The 13,876-nt window shown below is 32.5% G+C and overlaps 1 protein-coding gene across 1 annotated transcript; it reads right to left on the reverse strand.

Moving 5' to 3' along the window:
* Positions 1-319: 319 nt before the first annotated feature.
* On the reverse strand, positions 320-4,655 carry LOC18094626 (putative glucuronosyltransferase PGSIP8). The gene is made up of 5 exons (XM_006368967.3): positions 4,134-4,655; positions 1,926-2,184; positions 1,627-1,828; positions 1,318-1,465; positions 320-1,232 (listed from the first exon to the last, which is right to left on the reverse strand). Exons 1-5 carry the CDS (start codon positions 4,436-4,438, stop codon positions 692-694), a joined length of 1,455 nt encoding a protein of 484 aa, XP_006369029.1. The 5' UTR covers positions 4,439-4,655; the 3' UTR covers positions 320-691.
* Positions 4,656-13,876: the final 9,221 nt, after the last annotated feature.

Genomic DNA, 13,876 nt, shown 5'->3' on the forward strand with positions numbered 1-13,876 from the left:
CATAACTTAGACCGCGTCTTGGGCCGAAAGCATTGGGAATGGGCCAAGCGTGAAAAATGTTATAAAACATGGATCTATTACGCCGATAACCAGCTTGTCTTCTTAAACTGAGCTTGGCGCTTGCCCAACGTGTTCTTCATTTGTTTCAAACCATCTTTGGTAGCATTCTAATTATTTATTTATTTATAGTATATTTGGTTTTTTTTTCTGTTAACTTCAGGGACAGTAAAATTAGTCGAAGTATACACAAGTTAACCTGAATATCTATTTTAAAAATAATAATAATAATAATGACATTGAAGATAGTTACACAAAGAAATGGGAAAAAGGTATGGGATCTTAATTGAGAATAAGAAGCATCTGTACAAAAATGGAGTATAAATTAATGAAATGCACTAGAAATACAACTTCCATGATTCTCGTGACCAAGCTATGAACCCAAATCAAACAATCTTTATACGTTTAAAGCTGCCATTTTTTCATCCAACATTAATCCGGGGTCTCCCGGTCAGAACTGGGGCAAATATTATAATGAAATAGTGCACGAGCCAAGGAAGCTTTAAGCAAAATCAAACCTCCCCATTTATCCTTTCTTCGCACGTAGACAAACCACCTTCAAATCAGTCGAGAATCAGATGATCCCTCCTAGTCCCCAAGACAAAAAAACACAACGATTGTAGCCGTTAATCCACTAATATAACTTGTTGAATCCAGAAGGTGGCGAAGATTCACCCAATCTAGGGAAGAAGTTTTCCCTTTCAAGTGATGCTTGAAGGCTTGCCATGATCTTAACCAGTGATACCCAGAGAAAAGGTGCAGCACAAAATGCGTAACCGAAAATAGATAAACATCTTATAATACCATTCGGGTAGAGAGGAAATGCCATGACCAAGAGGACCCCGAATATCCCTAGGCATGGAGTCAAAACTGGTAACATCGGCAGCATAAACGCATTGATAGCCATGGAGCAAAGTGCAAAAGAACCGAGCAAGTACAATCCCCAGCCTAATAATGGATGAATTGTGCAAGGAATGATGATGCAGGGGAGTAAATAGGCTGCAAGAATTGACCATATTGCTAGCATTTTAAGACCGGCTTGTATTACGGAGATGTTCTTTTCTGTTCGCCGATAGCAAATCTTGGAGATATTTGGCCGTGCTAGACGCGTTACTGCTATTATACCTAGGTAAACTATGCACTGAATGAGTGCCATGGGCGTTTCTGTCCCGTATCTGCACGAGAAATGTTTGTTACCAACATTGCTACAACAGCTTTCAGGATTTCTTGAAATGTTTGGCTGTTGAGAAGAAAACTTACCCGAGACTTTGGCGACGTTGTTCATGCCATTGAATGCCCAATGGCAAGACAGGCCATGACCACCAATACCATGGTTTCAACCATGATGCACCAGGGAAAGTAATCACGCTGTTAGGCCCACAGGGTACGTTCCAGCGGAGTCTAAGATCTGAAACCAACAAGAACCGAGCACGATTTAGATACGGTCACATCACATTCTTCTTGTGATTTTAGTCATATTGCAAATGCATTATATGATGACATCTAGAATTAGTGAAAGAAGCATTTCAAATTTGATTAATTGGGCGGGCGCATCCTTGTTTGACTCACAATAATAAGTGGCATCCATTTGGTAGCCCAAAGGAAGTCTATAGGACCCGTTGACTGTGGTGCCATTTAGAGGTGGATGGAACATCGGCATATCAAGCAAGTCTGGGAAGTAGCCGCTTATGAAACCTTGGTCTGCACCATCTGGGTTTTCTTTCCCAATTTCCAACTGATGAAGCATGTCCTTAAACACTTCCATGGATGGCTGCAATACCACGAGTAAGAAAATAAATTTACTTTATTGATTGATGGGACTTTAAAATAAATAAATAAATAGAGGGGGGCGAGGTGAATCAACATACCTGCAGCACAAAGAGGCCAGTATGGAAGATGCAGGGGTTGATGAAGACTGCACAGAACTGTCCACATTGGAAAAGCTCATCAGCTCTTCTAAGGAAAAGATTGTCAGCATCAAGCATGACGACCCTCTCATATTCAATCAATTTCCATACGTAGAGTTTGTTCAATGTTAACTTAAATCTCCTATTGAAATTGGGTTGGTTCTTATAAGGATTGTCCACATTTTCCACTCTCATTACCCTTGCGCCATCTTCCTGTTCCCTGCATCACAAAACAACTACTTTTTACTCCCACTTTTTTATTTTTTTAAATCAACGATTAGATCAAAACCACCGTACGTTTAATTTAACTAATTCCCTCACTAAACAAAAGCAGTTGTCTTCCCAGATAAGCTGGGGCATCGAAAGGGAACATTGACTCAAGTATTCCTTTAATTTCCTCTGCATTAATTCCCGAGTAGGCTCATAAATTTGATGGCTAAAAACATCAAATGTAAGGTCAATTTAATATCCTGTACATCTCTAACTCGGCACATGCAGAGGGGATGACTTTTGACAAAGGAGAAAGGACGCTAAGATCAGATAGAAAATCGATAACTTCGCGCATACAGACAATGGAATTCTGGCAAGAGACCAAGCCAGTCTCACATGCAAGGACGTGGGCTGCACACCCAGTCAGCCACCGGGGCATTTAATTAATCCGCCGGTGCCCATTTTGCGTGGCAAGTGGATTTTCGGTCAGACAAGGGAGCTAGCTACCCTGATTACAAATAAGCAACTTGCTTGAAAATCGAACCAGACACCTAATTCTTTATTCAACGAACAGGCACAGGACCAGCAGAGACAACTACCATTCAACCCTAGATCCAATATGGAAGTGGATATTTTTAAGGACTGCTAAGAGCATGGACAAAATATGTCGTGGTCATTATCTACCGACGGTCCACTAGACCTCTTTCTCTTTCAAGGAATGAGTAAAAATCACAGCAGTTGATTGGGTTGACGATCTGAATATTTCAAACTTCCCGTCTGGATCCTTGACGCGTTTTAGACCTGTGCATTTATTACCAATTATCTTAAAAGCTATCATTACTATATAGATTAGCACCCTCTCTTCTGAATTTCCGGATTACATACTAATGATTTTTGCTATTTTATTCAATAAATCCATCATTGCTTTAAGGAATTAATAAGCGGGACCGCTTCTTATTTCCTTCACCTTCTTAAATACACATATATCTATATATTTCTAGATTTTAATTAAAAAAAAAAAGACTTCATGGGTTTTGGACAAAGGAACTTGGTTGGAAGTCGACTTTAGGGAAAAATAAAATAAAATATAGCCTTCCACCAAATAACACTCAATCTTTCCTTCCATTAGTACCATCCAAATAACAACTACAGTAGTAATCTTTCCCTCCCCAGGTGATCTTAGTCCTTCCCATCTGCGAGTCCGGATAATTTTTATTTTTGAATTTTTTTAATAAAAATCTCATATTAATATTTTTTTATATATTTAAAATATAAAAAAAGCCCCCCAGTAAAAATCTCCCCAAGGAGAAGCATTGAACAAGAAATCCCTCCCCGCAATGCTAGGCACCATCTCCGAATGAAGGTCAGCAACCTTAACTCAATCAAGACTTGATTACCAATCGAATCAAGCCACGTTAATGCAAACTTGCTTAAAAGGATCAATGCCAGCAAAAGAGGAGCATGTTCTCTCAGGCCCTTGCCTAGAACAACTCATGTCACGTGCTCTTTCTTAGCAGTGAATTGCTGCTATATGTCCCATCTATGTCAGTATCAACCGACCAACCCCCATTGGACTCTTAACTAAAACTCAAACGTCTCATGACTGTGGAATAAGTACACTTATGAATAATGTTATAATGTTACTCTTCAATCAGTTTTTTTTTTTTTTTTCCTGCCAAGAAAAGTAGGTGTTGAATTATTGATCCCAAACTCTATGCTCTTCCGACAACTGATCTCGACTCAGTTTTCACCTAACACCGAGATTTTAAATTTGACAAAAACATTTTTAAGAGTAAAAATCAGAGAAAGTATAGGGCTGGTAAGAGGAAATATGGGAGCGGCCCAAACGATAGCAATTTATGTTAAAACGACGTCATTAGAGTAACGGAGAGGGACAAAAACCGGCGACCTTAGAAAAACGATAGAGAGAGAGAGAGAGAGAGAGATTTGGACTCTTACATGGTATGAACCCAACGGAGAGGAACATCGTGAGAGGCAATGACGACGAGATCAGCATCCACGTGTAATCTAGCAAGAGATCTGAGCATGACACGTATAGCCACGTAGAAATCATAGTCTCTTGGCGTCCCCATATACATCATCGTCGCATATGCGTTTTTGTGCCGCTGGCGTTGCCCCTCTTGCTGCTGCTGCTCTATCTGGGGTGCCCTCATGACCTCTCCAAACGCTGTCGTTTTATACACAGCGAAAACTAAAACCAGCAAAAACCTCAACATTAACCAAGGCTCTCGAGAAGAAGCCATGGTGGGTGGGTTTTAAAATTATATGAAATCAAGAGAAATTAAAGAGCCCTTTAAATTGAAAGATTAAAAAAAAAAAAAAGGGCAAGGGTTGGGGGTGCTGTTTATGTTAGTTAACGTGATGAGCTTGAAAAATATATATGATATAGTAAATGCAGGTACTGTTTTTCTTGCTTTCTCAACGAGTGTTGTTGACAACTTGACATGTCTTGGTTCTGCCTTTCCTTGCGTTTTTATAGATAAAAAGTAGCTATGGCCCATCAGAGATAAGGGCCAGCTCTGGAACGGCGAAAGAAATGGAAGCATACAAGGAAAGCTCTTCAAAACTAATAAAATATTTATTTTGCATAAAAGAGTCGTTTTATTTTTAATTTTAATCCCGTGACCAGCACTTTATACCATATTTTTGTAAAGTTTACTCGTTAGTCGTTAGGATATTTTTTATTTATAAATATAATAAAATAATATATGTTTTTTTATCTTTAAAATTTATTTTTAATATTAATTCATAAAATAATTCTAAAAAATTAATTTAAAATTCAAAAAAAAATTAAAATATAATTAGACCATGATACAGAAAAGCGTTGGCCGTTGGTTATGTACAAAGTGGGTTTTGGTATCCCTGTACGGTCAATGTTTACTTTTTCTTCTTCTTCGTGGAAAGCACTGTCGTCCTTTTTATTTTTCCTTGGTTGTGGAAATTGGATATATTTTTATATTTTGAGAATGAAACCAAGACTTTATTATAAATTTCAAAAGCTAAAGGTTTTTTTGTTTTTAGCGATTGACGAGCCTAAGCTCAAACTAAAAATACAAAGAGTTAATACTTGTAAAATGCAAACATATGTGTATAATTTTAAGACGAGATTTTTTTATATTTTATTAAAATACAATATTTCTTTATTCAAAAACTAAAAAAAACTTGTTTTCTTAATTTCTCAAATTTGTTATGAGTTTGGAAAACACATTTTGAAAATTCTTCACAATTTCTCAATATAAGTTTTCCAATTTTTTTATAAAAAAAACATAAACAGTACAATTTTTCTTTTCTCTCGTATACAAGCACTTTTTACCAATATTAATGATTATAATTATTTTTTTATATTTTTATTTTAGTTGGTATCATAAATTTAATTTTTATTATAAATATAATATAATTTTTTAAAGTTAAAATTATAACTTTTTCATGATAATTTTTAATTTGAATGAAATAAAATTAATATTCTATAATTAAATTATCATGAATAATTAAAAATATTAAAACAACTATTATAAATTATGATTTTTATTTTTTTATATAAAAAATAGTTATAATTTTGATGCATTTTTTCGGTGGAAAATTCGTTTTTATTATTAATAAATGAACAATTTTTATTTTTTAATTGAAAAAAAAACTAAAAATAAAAAATATTTTTTTCACCAAACACACTAAAAAATTCCAAAATTCAAGGGTGGGGGTTGCTACCCTCTCTTACTATCTCTTCTAGCATCAACTAGTGACATATCCTTGAGAGTGAACTTCCATGTCTTTCATGCTCAAAATTAGAAAGCGAATTAGTGCACTGATCATCTTGGCAAATTACATGACTTAGAAAGCGAATTAGTGCACCGATCATCTTGGCAAATTACGTGACTAACATGTGTTAATAAACATAAAGATGATTGAGAAGAACTGCATCTTTAATAATTATCATAATTTAATTTTGGATTCCCTAAAATACAAATTAACAAGCAACTTGGTTGACAATAATAAAATAAAGAAGGAACTATATGCATAAATGAGAGATGGAGTGACCAAACTGAATCTGTGATATGTTTGGAAATTTAAATACAATTTTGAAAGACCAAAATGTTATACAAATTCAAGATGAATTTTAGATGAAGTTGCATAAAAATTAAGTCTATAAATTACTTTAGACTGAAATTAAAAGAATTAATTAAGTGCAAGGATTTATTTAGACTTTTAATGGGTCAAATTAATTTTATTAAGGATTTAATTGTTGAAAAATAAAGTTTGAAAGTCTAATTTGGATTTAATTTATAAGATTAAAATTTTAGAGGACCAAATTTATTTTTTACAAGCTTATTTGGATAAAAATAAGGGTGAAATTACAAGAACATCAAAGTTCAAGGTTTAATTAAGGGTCAAATTGAAGAATCTCAAAACCAAGAATCAAAGTGCAAAAAACGCTAAGTTCAGGGACTGAAATCAATAAAAATCAAAGGTCAAATTTAAAGAATTAAAATTTTGATGGTTGATAGGGGTCAAATTGAAAAATTAAGAACCGGTTTGAAAAAGACGCTTAAATTAGAAGAGTCAAATCAAAGTTTCCAGGGGTGCGATTGTAAAAATTAAAACGTTTCAGGGTAAATTAAAGATGCTTATGACAAAATTGAAACAACAGGGACCAAATTGATGTTTGTAAAATCTCAATTAGAAAACTCTAATTTCTAGGGTTTAATCAGAACCACAGGTCACACATCTTTAATGAAGAGAATATGTGACATGTTGTCTTGTTCTTGTTTGTTATCTTTTTCAGCTGAAAATGATGATTAGGTTGTCATCTTCAGGCGAATGAACGTGGCATCTCCAACCATTTTAGAGGCTTAAACCACTACTAATGGACTGAGAAACACCTCCTCTATAAGGATCAATTATCATCATCTCATATTTATACCTACTTTGGCTCAATAAACTCAACAACATCTTGCCTCCGATCACTTCCCATATATTTGACAGTTTTAAACTGATCGAAAGCTCATTTTCCAATCAATGAATGTGGAGTTTTAGAACTCGAAATTAGATGATATTTAATCCTCATGGTAGATATACATTCCATTTGCAAGGATCCGCTACTCTTATTCCACATTTACATCCAGTTTGTCGTGATGATATCTCCAAATAGCTCACTCAGTCAGCCATGATTGAAGAAGAAAACCACAATGTTTGTTTAAATTTCTAGGCTACCTTCTCTTAACAAGTTTGAGCGCATAAAAAGACAAAAAAAAAAAAAAAAACAGAATGCACCTTTCTAAGGAGGTTAGAAGAGGGAGTGAACATGAATCTTCTATAACAAACCCTTGGCAAAACCACCATGGTTTTGCCATTTCTGGTTTTGTTTAACTTGTAAAAGGTTGTTCTTGAGCACACCAAAAAAGGGATCCAGAAAAGAAATTACAGAGAAAATCTTAGAAAAGAAAAGGAGAAAGAAAATACAAAAAAAGAGTCAATTGAACATTTAGTATAGAAAGGAATGGAAAGTAACATAGAGGTTTTTTAAGAAGGAAAAAGGGTATTAATATGATTTTGAAAGAAGCTGGAAAAAAGAGAGGAAAGAAGTAAGGAATTTAGAGAAAGAATCAACTTTTTCATTGCTAGGTAAGCTTTTAAACTTTGATGAAGGGGTGGAGCTCAATGAGAACACCCCTCCCTCTTTATTTTTATCTTTATATTACTATTTATTATGTTTATTATGTATAATTTGAAGTCATTTATTACTTTGAAAGCCATGATAATTGTTTTTAAATGTTTAAACATGCTTTGAATATAGTTTGTTTATGCTCAAGTTTTGTTTATTACTTTGTTTTGATGTGTTAGAATATGATTATGAAATGAAAAATATTAAAATAAAATGCTTCTTTTTTTTTTGCATGCTGTGGTGTTAGGCTAATTTTGTTTGAAGTTGTGACAATTCGTTTTAGGTTTTGATTTTTGTTATGGTTTACTTTGTTTTGGTATGCTGGTTTTGCTGAAGGAATATGCATGATGTTTAAGCTTTAAGACTTTGTTTATGATCAATGGAACAATATTTATACATAGGGAGAGGCTTTTCCTTATTGCTATCTTTGGTTCTTGCATATTGTTTTTGCCTTTGATCTTTTGTTTCTTATTGTTTTGATGGTTCCAACAATTCATAGTAAGCATGCTTAAGCTTAGGTTGCTTTTCTAAGTTTATTTCCTTTTATGGGTTTAGACCTTTTGTTGGGTTTCTGGGTTTGCTGACTTCTATCACGGGGCGACGTCGAATGACGTGTTAGAAAAGGAAAGAGTTTTGGGTACAATTAAAAAGTTATGATTATAAGGTTTAGGAGTCACCACCTAGTATTTTGGTTATCAGGAAACCTATGATCTGCGAGAATCCATGTAAGGAATTGGTTGTGTAAGGGGAAGATACATCACCCTAGTGAACCCTACATGAGGTAAGCTGTGTTGTTGTTTGATTGTTTTTCTAGGTCAAGTTTATAGTCATTAGTCTAAGGCAATTCTTCCTTCATGAGAGAGTCTCTACCTTATCAAGTTAAATCCTAACCGCTTTAAAGTCTAAATTATAGCATCTCATTTATTTATTTATTTATATTTTTTGTTTTTGTATCTTTAATATCTAAGGGTATACTCTACTGTGTAGTTTTACACTCTCAAGTATTAAAGTCTACAGCTAAACCCTAACACTTTAAATATAAAGTGAACAAAATGATTAGTGAAGAGTTTTTGATATTTTGGTCAAACTCTAATGGATAACCATAAATTGATTACGATATCCATTTTTGCATTTTAAAACATGAGAAAGATGCAATTTTTTGGTTTTTTTAATGAAAATATACTTGGAAAACTTTTAGGATTTGACCGTATGCATGAAAAAAATATATTTTTTTGGTTTTTTGAAAGAGGAAATTAATTTAATTTTTTTTGGATTCTCAAAATTTTTTAGAAACGTTTAAGAGAAACTGAGTATTTTAATACCAGATCTGTATTTTACAATGTAAATATACAACCCGATATTATGCAAAATTTATAGGAAAACACGTGATAAAATCACAGTTTTTTAAACTTCTTTTGGAATTTTTTTGGAATTTTTTCGTTTATTTTTTAAAATATTTTAATATTATTTTAAAATTATTTATTAATATATTATTATTAAATATATTGGGCTGGGCCGGACCCAAGCTAGTCGGGTTAGGCTGATAACGGCCCAATAGACCTGACTCTTTTTTTTTTAGGTTAGGTTGGACATGGCCCATCTATATGGGCTGGATCCAGTTTAGGCCCATATGGTCATTGGCCCAACCCAATGACTATGGGGTTAATTATTATGGAAATTGCATATAAAATGCAGTGGTCATGAGGGTTTGGCGAAGGAAAAACAAGGGGAAAACTTGTCTGGTCGGAGGAGAAAAGTTGATGGCGGGGTTCCTAGTATTACAGGGAAGACCGATGAGTGGTTGGTGGCCGCAACGGCGACTGAGGCGCGACGGAGGAAGTGGCCGAGAAGGGGGGAAGAAAAAACTGGGCAGAAAGATGGTTTTTTCTCAACTTTGGCTTCTGATTTCTCCCTCTGATTTCAATCAATTGAGTCTTCATAGTTTGTTGTCTTTTGCAAAATGATCATTGACTGTGAATTTCTTCAATTTAACCTCTAATTGACACCAAAACTTTGATTTTCTTGTGATTTTACCCCTGTTTTGAACCAATTGACTTTGTAAAAATTAAATTTGATCTCATAAAATTCCAATATATTGTTGAATTTCATGCATATTATTGTGAATGATTATGATTATTTAAAGTATTGGGGTCCACACTATTTTGTGGCAATTTTGAGGGTATGCGGCTGCCAAGAATTTATTTTTAAGGTAGAATAAGGTAGGGATCAATACCCCGTGATGAATTTGAAAGATTGGGTTGCAACAGGTTTATTCGAGGCATAATAGTTTGATCTCGACATGGAAATTGTATCTGTGTTGATGTTGTTTTTAAATTGCTATATTGTTTTTGATTTGTTATGTTGTGATGTTTTTTATTTGATTTGTTAATGTTATTCTTAATTTGTTAGGTTGATGTTGTTTTTAATTTGTTGTGTTGTGTGTTCAGAGTTTTAATATGCAATTTTATTATGTATTAAATATTTTATTATCCATGAATCAACCTAAGATAAATGTCATTGAGTATTATCCTTAAATGATGACAAAAAAGATAAAGAAACCTCTTAATGGATGACTTCGTTATTTATAAAATTGTTTTTTTTATAAGATAAATATATTTATTATTAAGTTTTTTCTTGATATTATCGTTGCGTTGTGAAGTTTTATTATTCATGAATCAACCCATGATAAATAAATTGTTGCTGGGAGTTGCCCTTGGATGTTGATCAAAAAAATATTGGAATTTCTTAATTCATTACTTTATTGTGTATAAATATTTTTTTAAAACCCTTATTATATTGTGTTTTCCTAGCAATTTTGGTAGCATATTAATTATTTTTATTATCCCAAAATCAACTTAGATGAATGATTTGTCATTAAATGTTATCCTTAGATTTCTTGAATTGATAACATGATCGTTTAATATGTAACTCTATTTTTTTTATGGGCTAGATATTTTTAAGATATAAATGCAATTTTATTATGTATTAATTGTATTTATCTTTGAAAACAATACAAGATGTATGTATCATCATTGGGTATTATCCTAAAAGGTAGCCTAACATCTCTCTCTCTCTCTCTCTCTCTATATATATATATATATATATATATATATATATATATAAAGAATAATAAAAGCTTTTTTTTGTTTTTTTTAGTTTGGACTTGTGAGTTTGAGGGTGCCTCTAATAATTAACAACCTAAGAATCTTTATATTAAATATTACAATTTTACCAATGACTTAGAAAAAAGAAGAAGAAGAAGCCGCCACCCTCATCCTTCTCTCCTCCCCAGAATCCGGTAACTTAATGTCAACAAATCCCTACTATTAAAGCACAAATTGAGCCCCACCACCCAAACCCAACAAATCCCTTTCAATTGCTCTTCTTTTTCAACAAGATTTGAGTTCGACTTAGAAATCAAAACTAGACATATTTAAAGGATTATAATGGAAGATGGGAAAGACCATCTTATTTTGATAGGGGGGGTGGTTGAACCATGGCCGAACAATACTCTTTAGTTGTTTGTTTTTTCTCATCCGTCTAGTGCTTAAAAGACCACTAATTTATTTTTTTACAGGACATAAATTGCTCCTTTTTTTTAATTATATGTTGTCATGTGGTATTTACTAGTCTATTGCCATGTAACAAGTCGGATTAATTTTTTTAAAATATATAAAAATAATATTAAAAAAATAGAGAGTTTTTTTTTATATAATATCATTAAACTTAATTAAATAAGTTAATCTTAAAACCTCATAACCTAGTTTTTTGACCGATTCAAGTTTTCAATTAAATCTTGTAATAGTTGATTTGACTTAAATAGATCGATTTCATGGACTTAAAGGTAACCTGGATAATCGGTAAAAACATGATTTTGTTTTTAAAAAAACTTCAAGATATTAATTTTTTTAAAATAATATTAAGACAATAACAAATCAGATCGACCCGGGTCTCCTTACGACCTGGGTAATAAACTCTATAGGGTTAACAACTTTTTTTAATTTAATTATATGATAAAAATAAATATTCATAAAATTAAACACCAACCCTAAAATAAAAAGCAAATAAAAATAAAACATGCACTCTATTTCTTAATCAATTAAATATTAAATGATAAAATAAAAAAATAATTAAAAAAATATAAAAAAGAAAAAATAGAGTTGTTCTAGGGCTTTAAGTTTTTTTTAAAAAATAATTTTAATTTAATATCTTCCCCCACGAATGGCTTGTATGAAAATCGCTGTTCATGAATTGAAAAGACACTACTCTACTGGTAATAAATCTTTCTTTCACTTTCAAATACGCGTGCTGAGAAATCCTTCCGTGCCTTATCAACAAAAAAAAAATTATACTGATGATGAGGTTTTCAAATGGGTTCTTCTTTTATTTTTCAGTGGTCATCATGCTAAATAATGGAGGTATATGATGCAATGTCCTATGAGGATATACCTTGTATATATCTACACTCTTTAATTTATACCAACTTCAATTAATCTTGAATTAAAAACTACAGTAGACATTATAATATTCATGTCAGCCTGAGGACCAGGTTGCCAAGCAACCGGCCTGTGTCGTTCTGGAGATTAGGACTTTTTGTGCAGACGAGGAATTATCCTTGTGATTATTGAAGACCTCATCAATTGATCCTATCAAGAATAGTCGTCGATCTTTAATTAATTTTGGGGCTCTCCAGCTCAGGCAGTCACAAACTCAAAATTGAAGAAATGTATGCACTCGGCGCATAATGTTGACTCCTGAGGCTATTGAAGCTGTCATCCTCTTTCTATGTCCAGGAAGTTCCCTTCATGTTGACTCCTGGGGCTAGTTATTGTCCCAACTTATCCTGATGCTGGCTATGTTCTTAAGCGTGAAGTGTGGGGAGGTTGCTTGCTTACTGTTTCTATTTCTTCTCCCGGTAACAATGCTTCTGGATATATCTTTCATTTTTGGTTTTTGTTGTCTACATGCATCAAAGCTTAGCCGCGTTTTATAACCGGAGAATTCTACCCCCGTTGACTCATATCAGAAGGGAATCTCTTTCACCGGTATAAAACGCTCCTTACGCTACAGGCTTCTTGGAAGAGAGGAACGAGTCCCAGTCCAACGGGTCTCCAATGGCATCGTAGATGTCAAGAATAACTTTAAAAAAAGGAATGGTCAAGCGATCTTGTATATATTAATATGGATATCAAAATCTGAGACTTTTCAAACCACTCGGCTCCAACTGGCCTTGAAAATATCTTGGATACCACCTTTTGTACGCGAAGGTATTCTTTATAGTTTGACAATTAGCGGCCCGTGGTTTGCTAGTATTTTTTTTCAAAATCAAAATAAATATACAGACCTTTTCTTATTGTTTTTTTTATATAGAAAAATCATAATAGGAAACAAAAAAAAATCTTATGCATATATTTAATTAAATAAATAAAAAATTATTTATGTCAATAAAAAAATCACTAATAATAACTAAAGATTAAATTGAAAAAAATTAAGAGATATATATAAATCAAGATACTTGATCTCAAACCACAAATCATATTCTTAATTAATTGTGTCTAATAATTTTATTTATTATGGTTAATCTTTAATTTAATCAGACTTGATTGTATCTAATAACTTTATTTTTTAAAACTATATTTTATTTAATAAAAGTAAAAAATAATTAAGTACAGCTATATAGAAATAACACCTTATAATATCATGCTGCATAATAATTAAAAATTATATATCACAATAATTAATTGGATTAACATTAATATAAATGCTTGTCCATTTAATAGCCAACAAAGTTATATTTAATTAAAAAAAACAAAGCATCATTTTTTAAAAGAAAAAATCATTATTTGATTTCTCTTTCTCAAACCAAATGTTTAAGAATATTCATGCTCATGAAGGGAGGGAATAAAGAAAATATTAATTAACAAAAACCTAAAACTCCTCATGAAATTATTATACATCTATACACAAATAGTAATACTACGGTTAAAAATTTAATCTTCAATCATAAAACTTTTGAACTATA

This window comes from Populus trichocarpa, chromosome 1, assembly GCF_000002775.5.
Source record: "Populus trichocarpa isolate Nisqually-1 chromosome 1, P.trichocarpa_v4.1, whole genome shotgun sequence".
Taxonomy (NCBI): Eukaryota; Viridiplantae; Streptophyta; class Magnoliopsida; order Malpighiales; family Salicaceae; genus Populus; species Populus trichocarpa.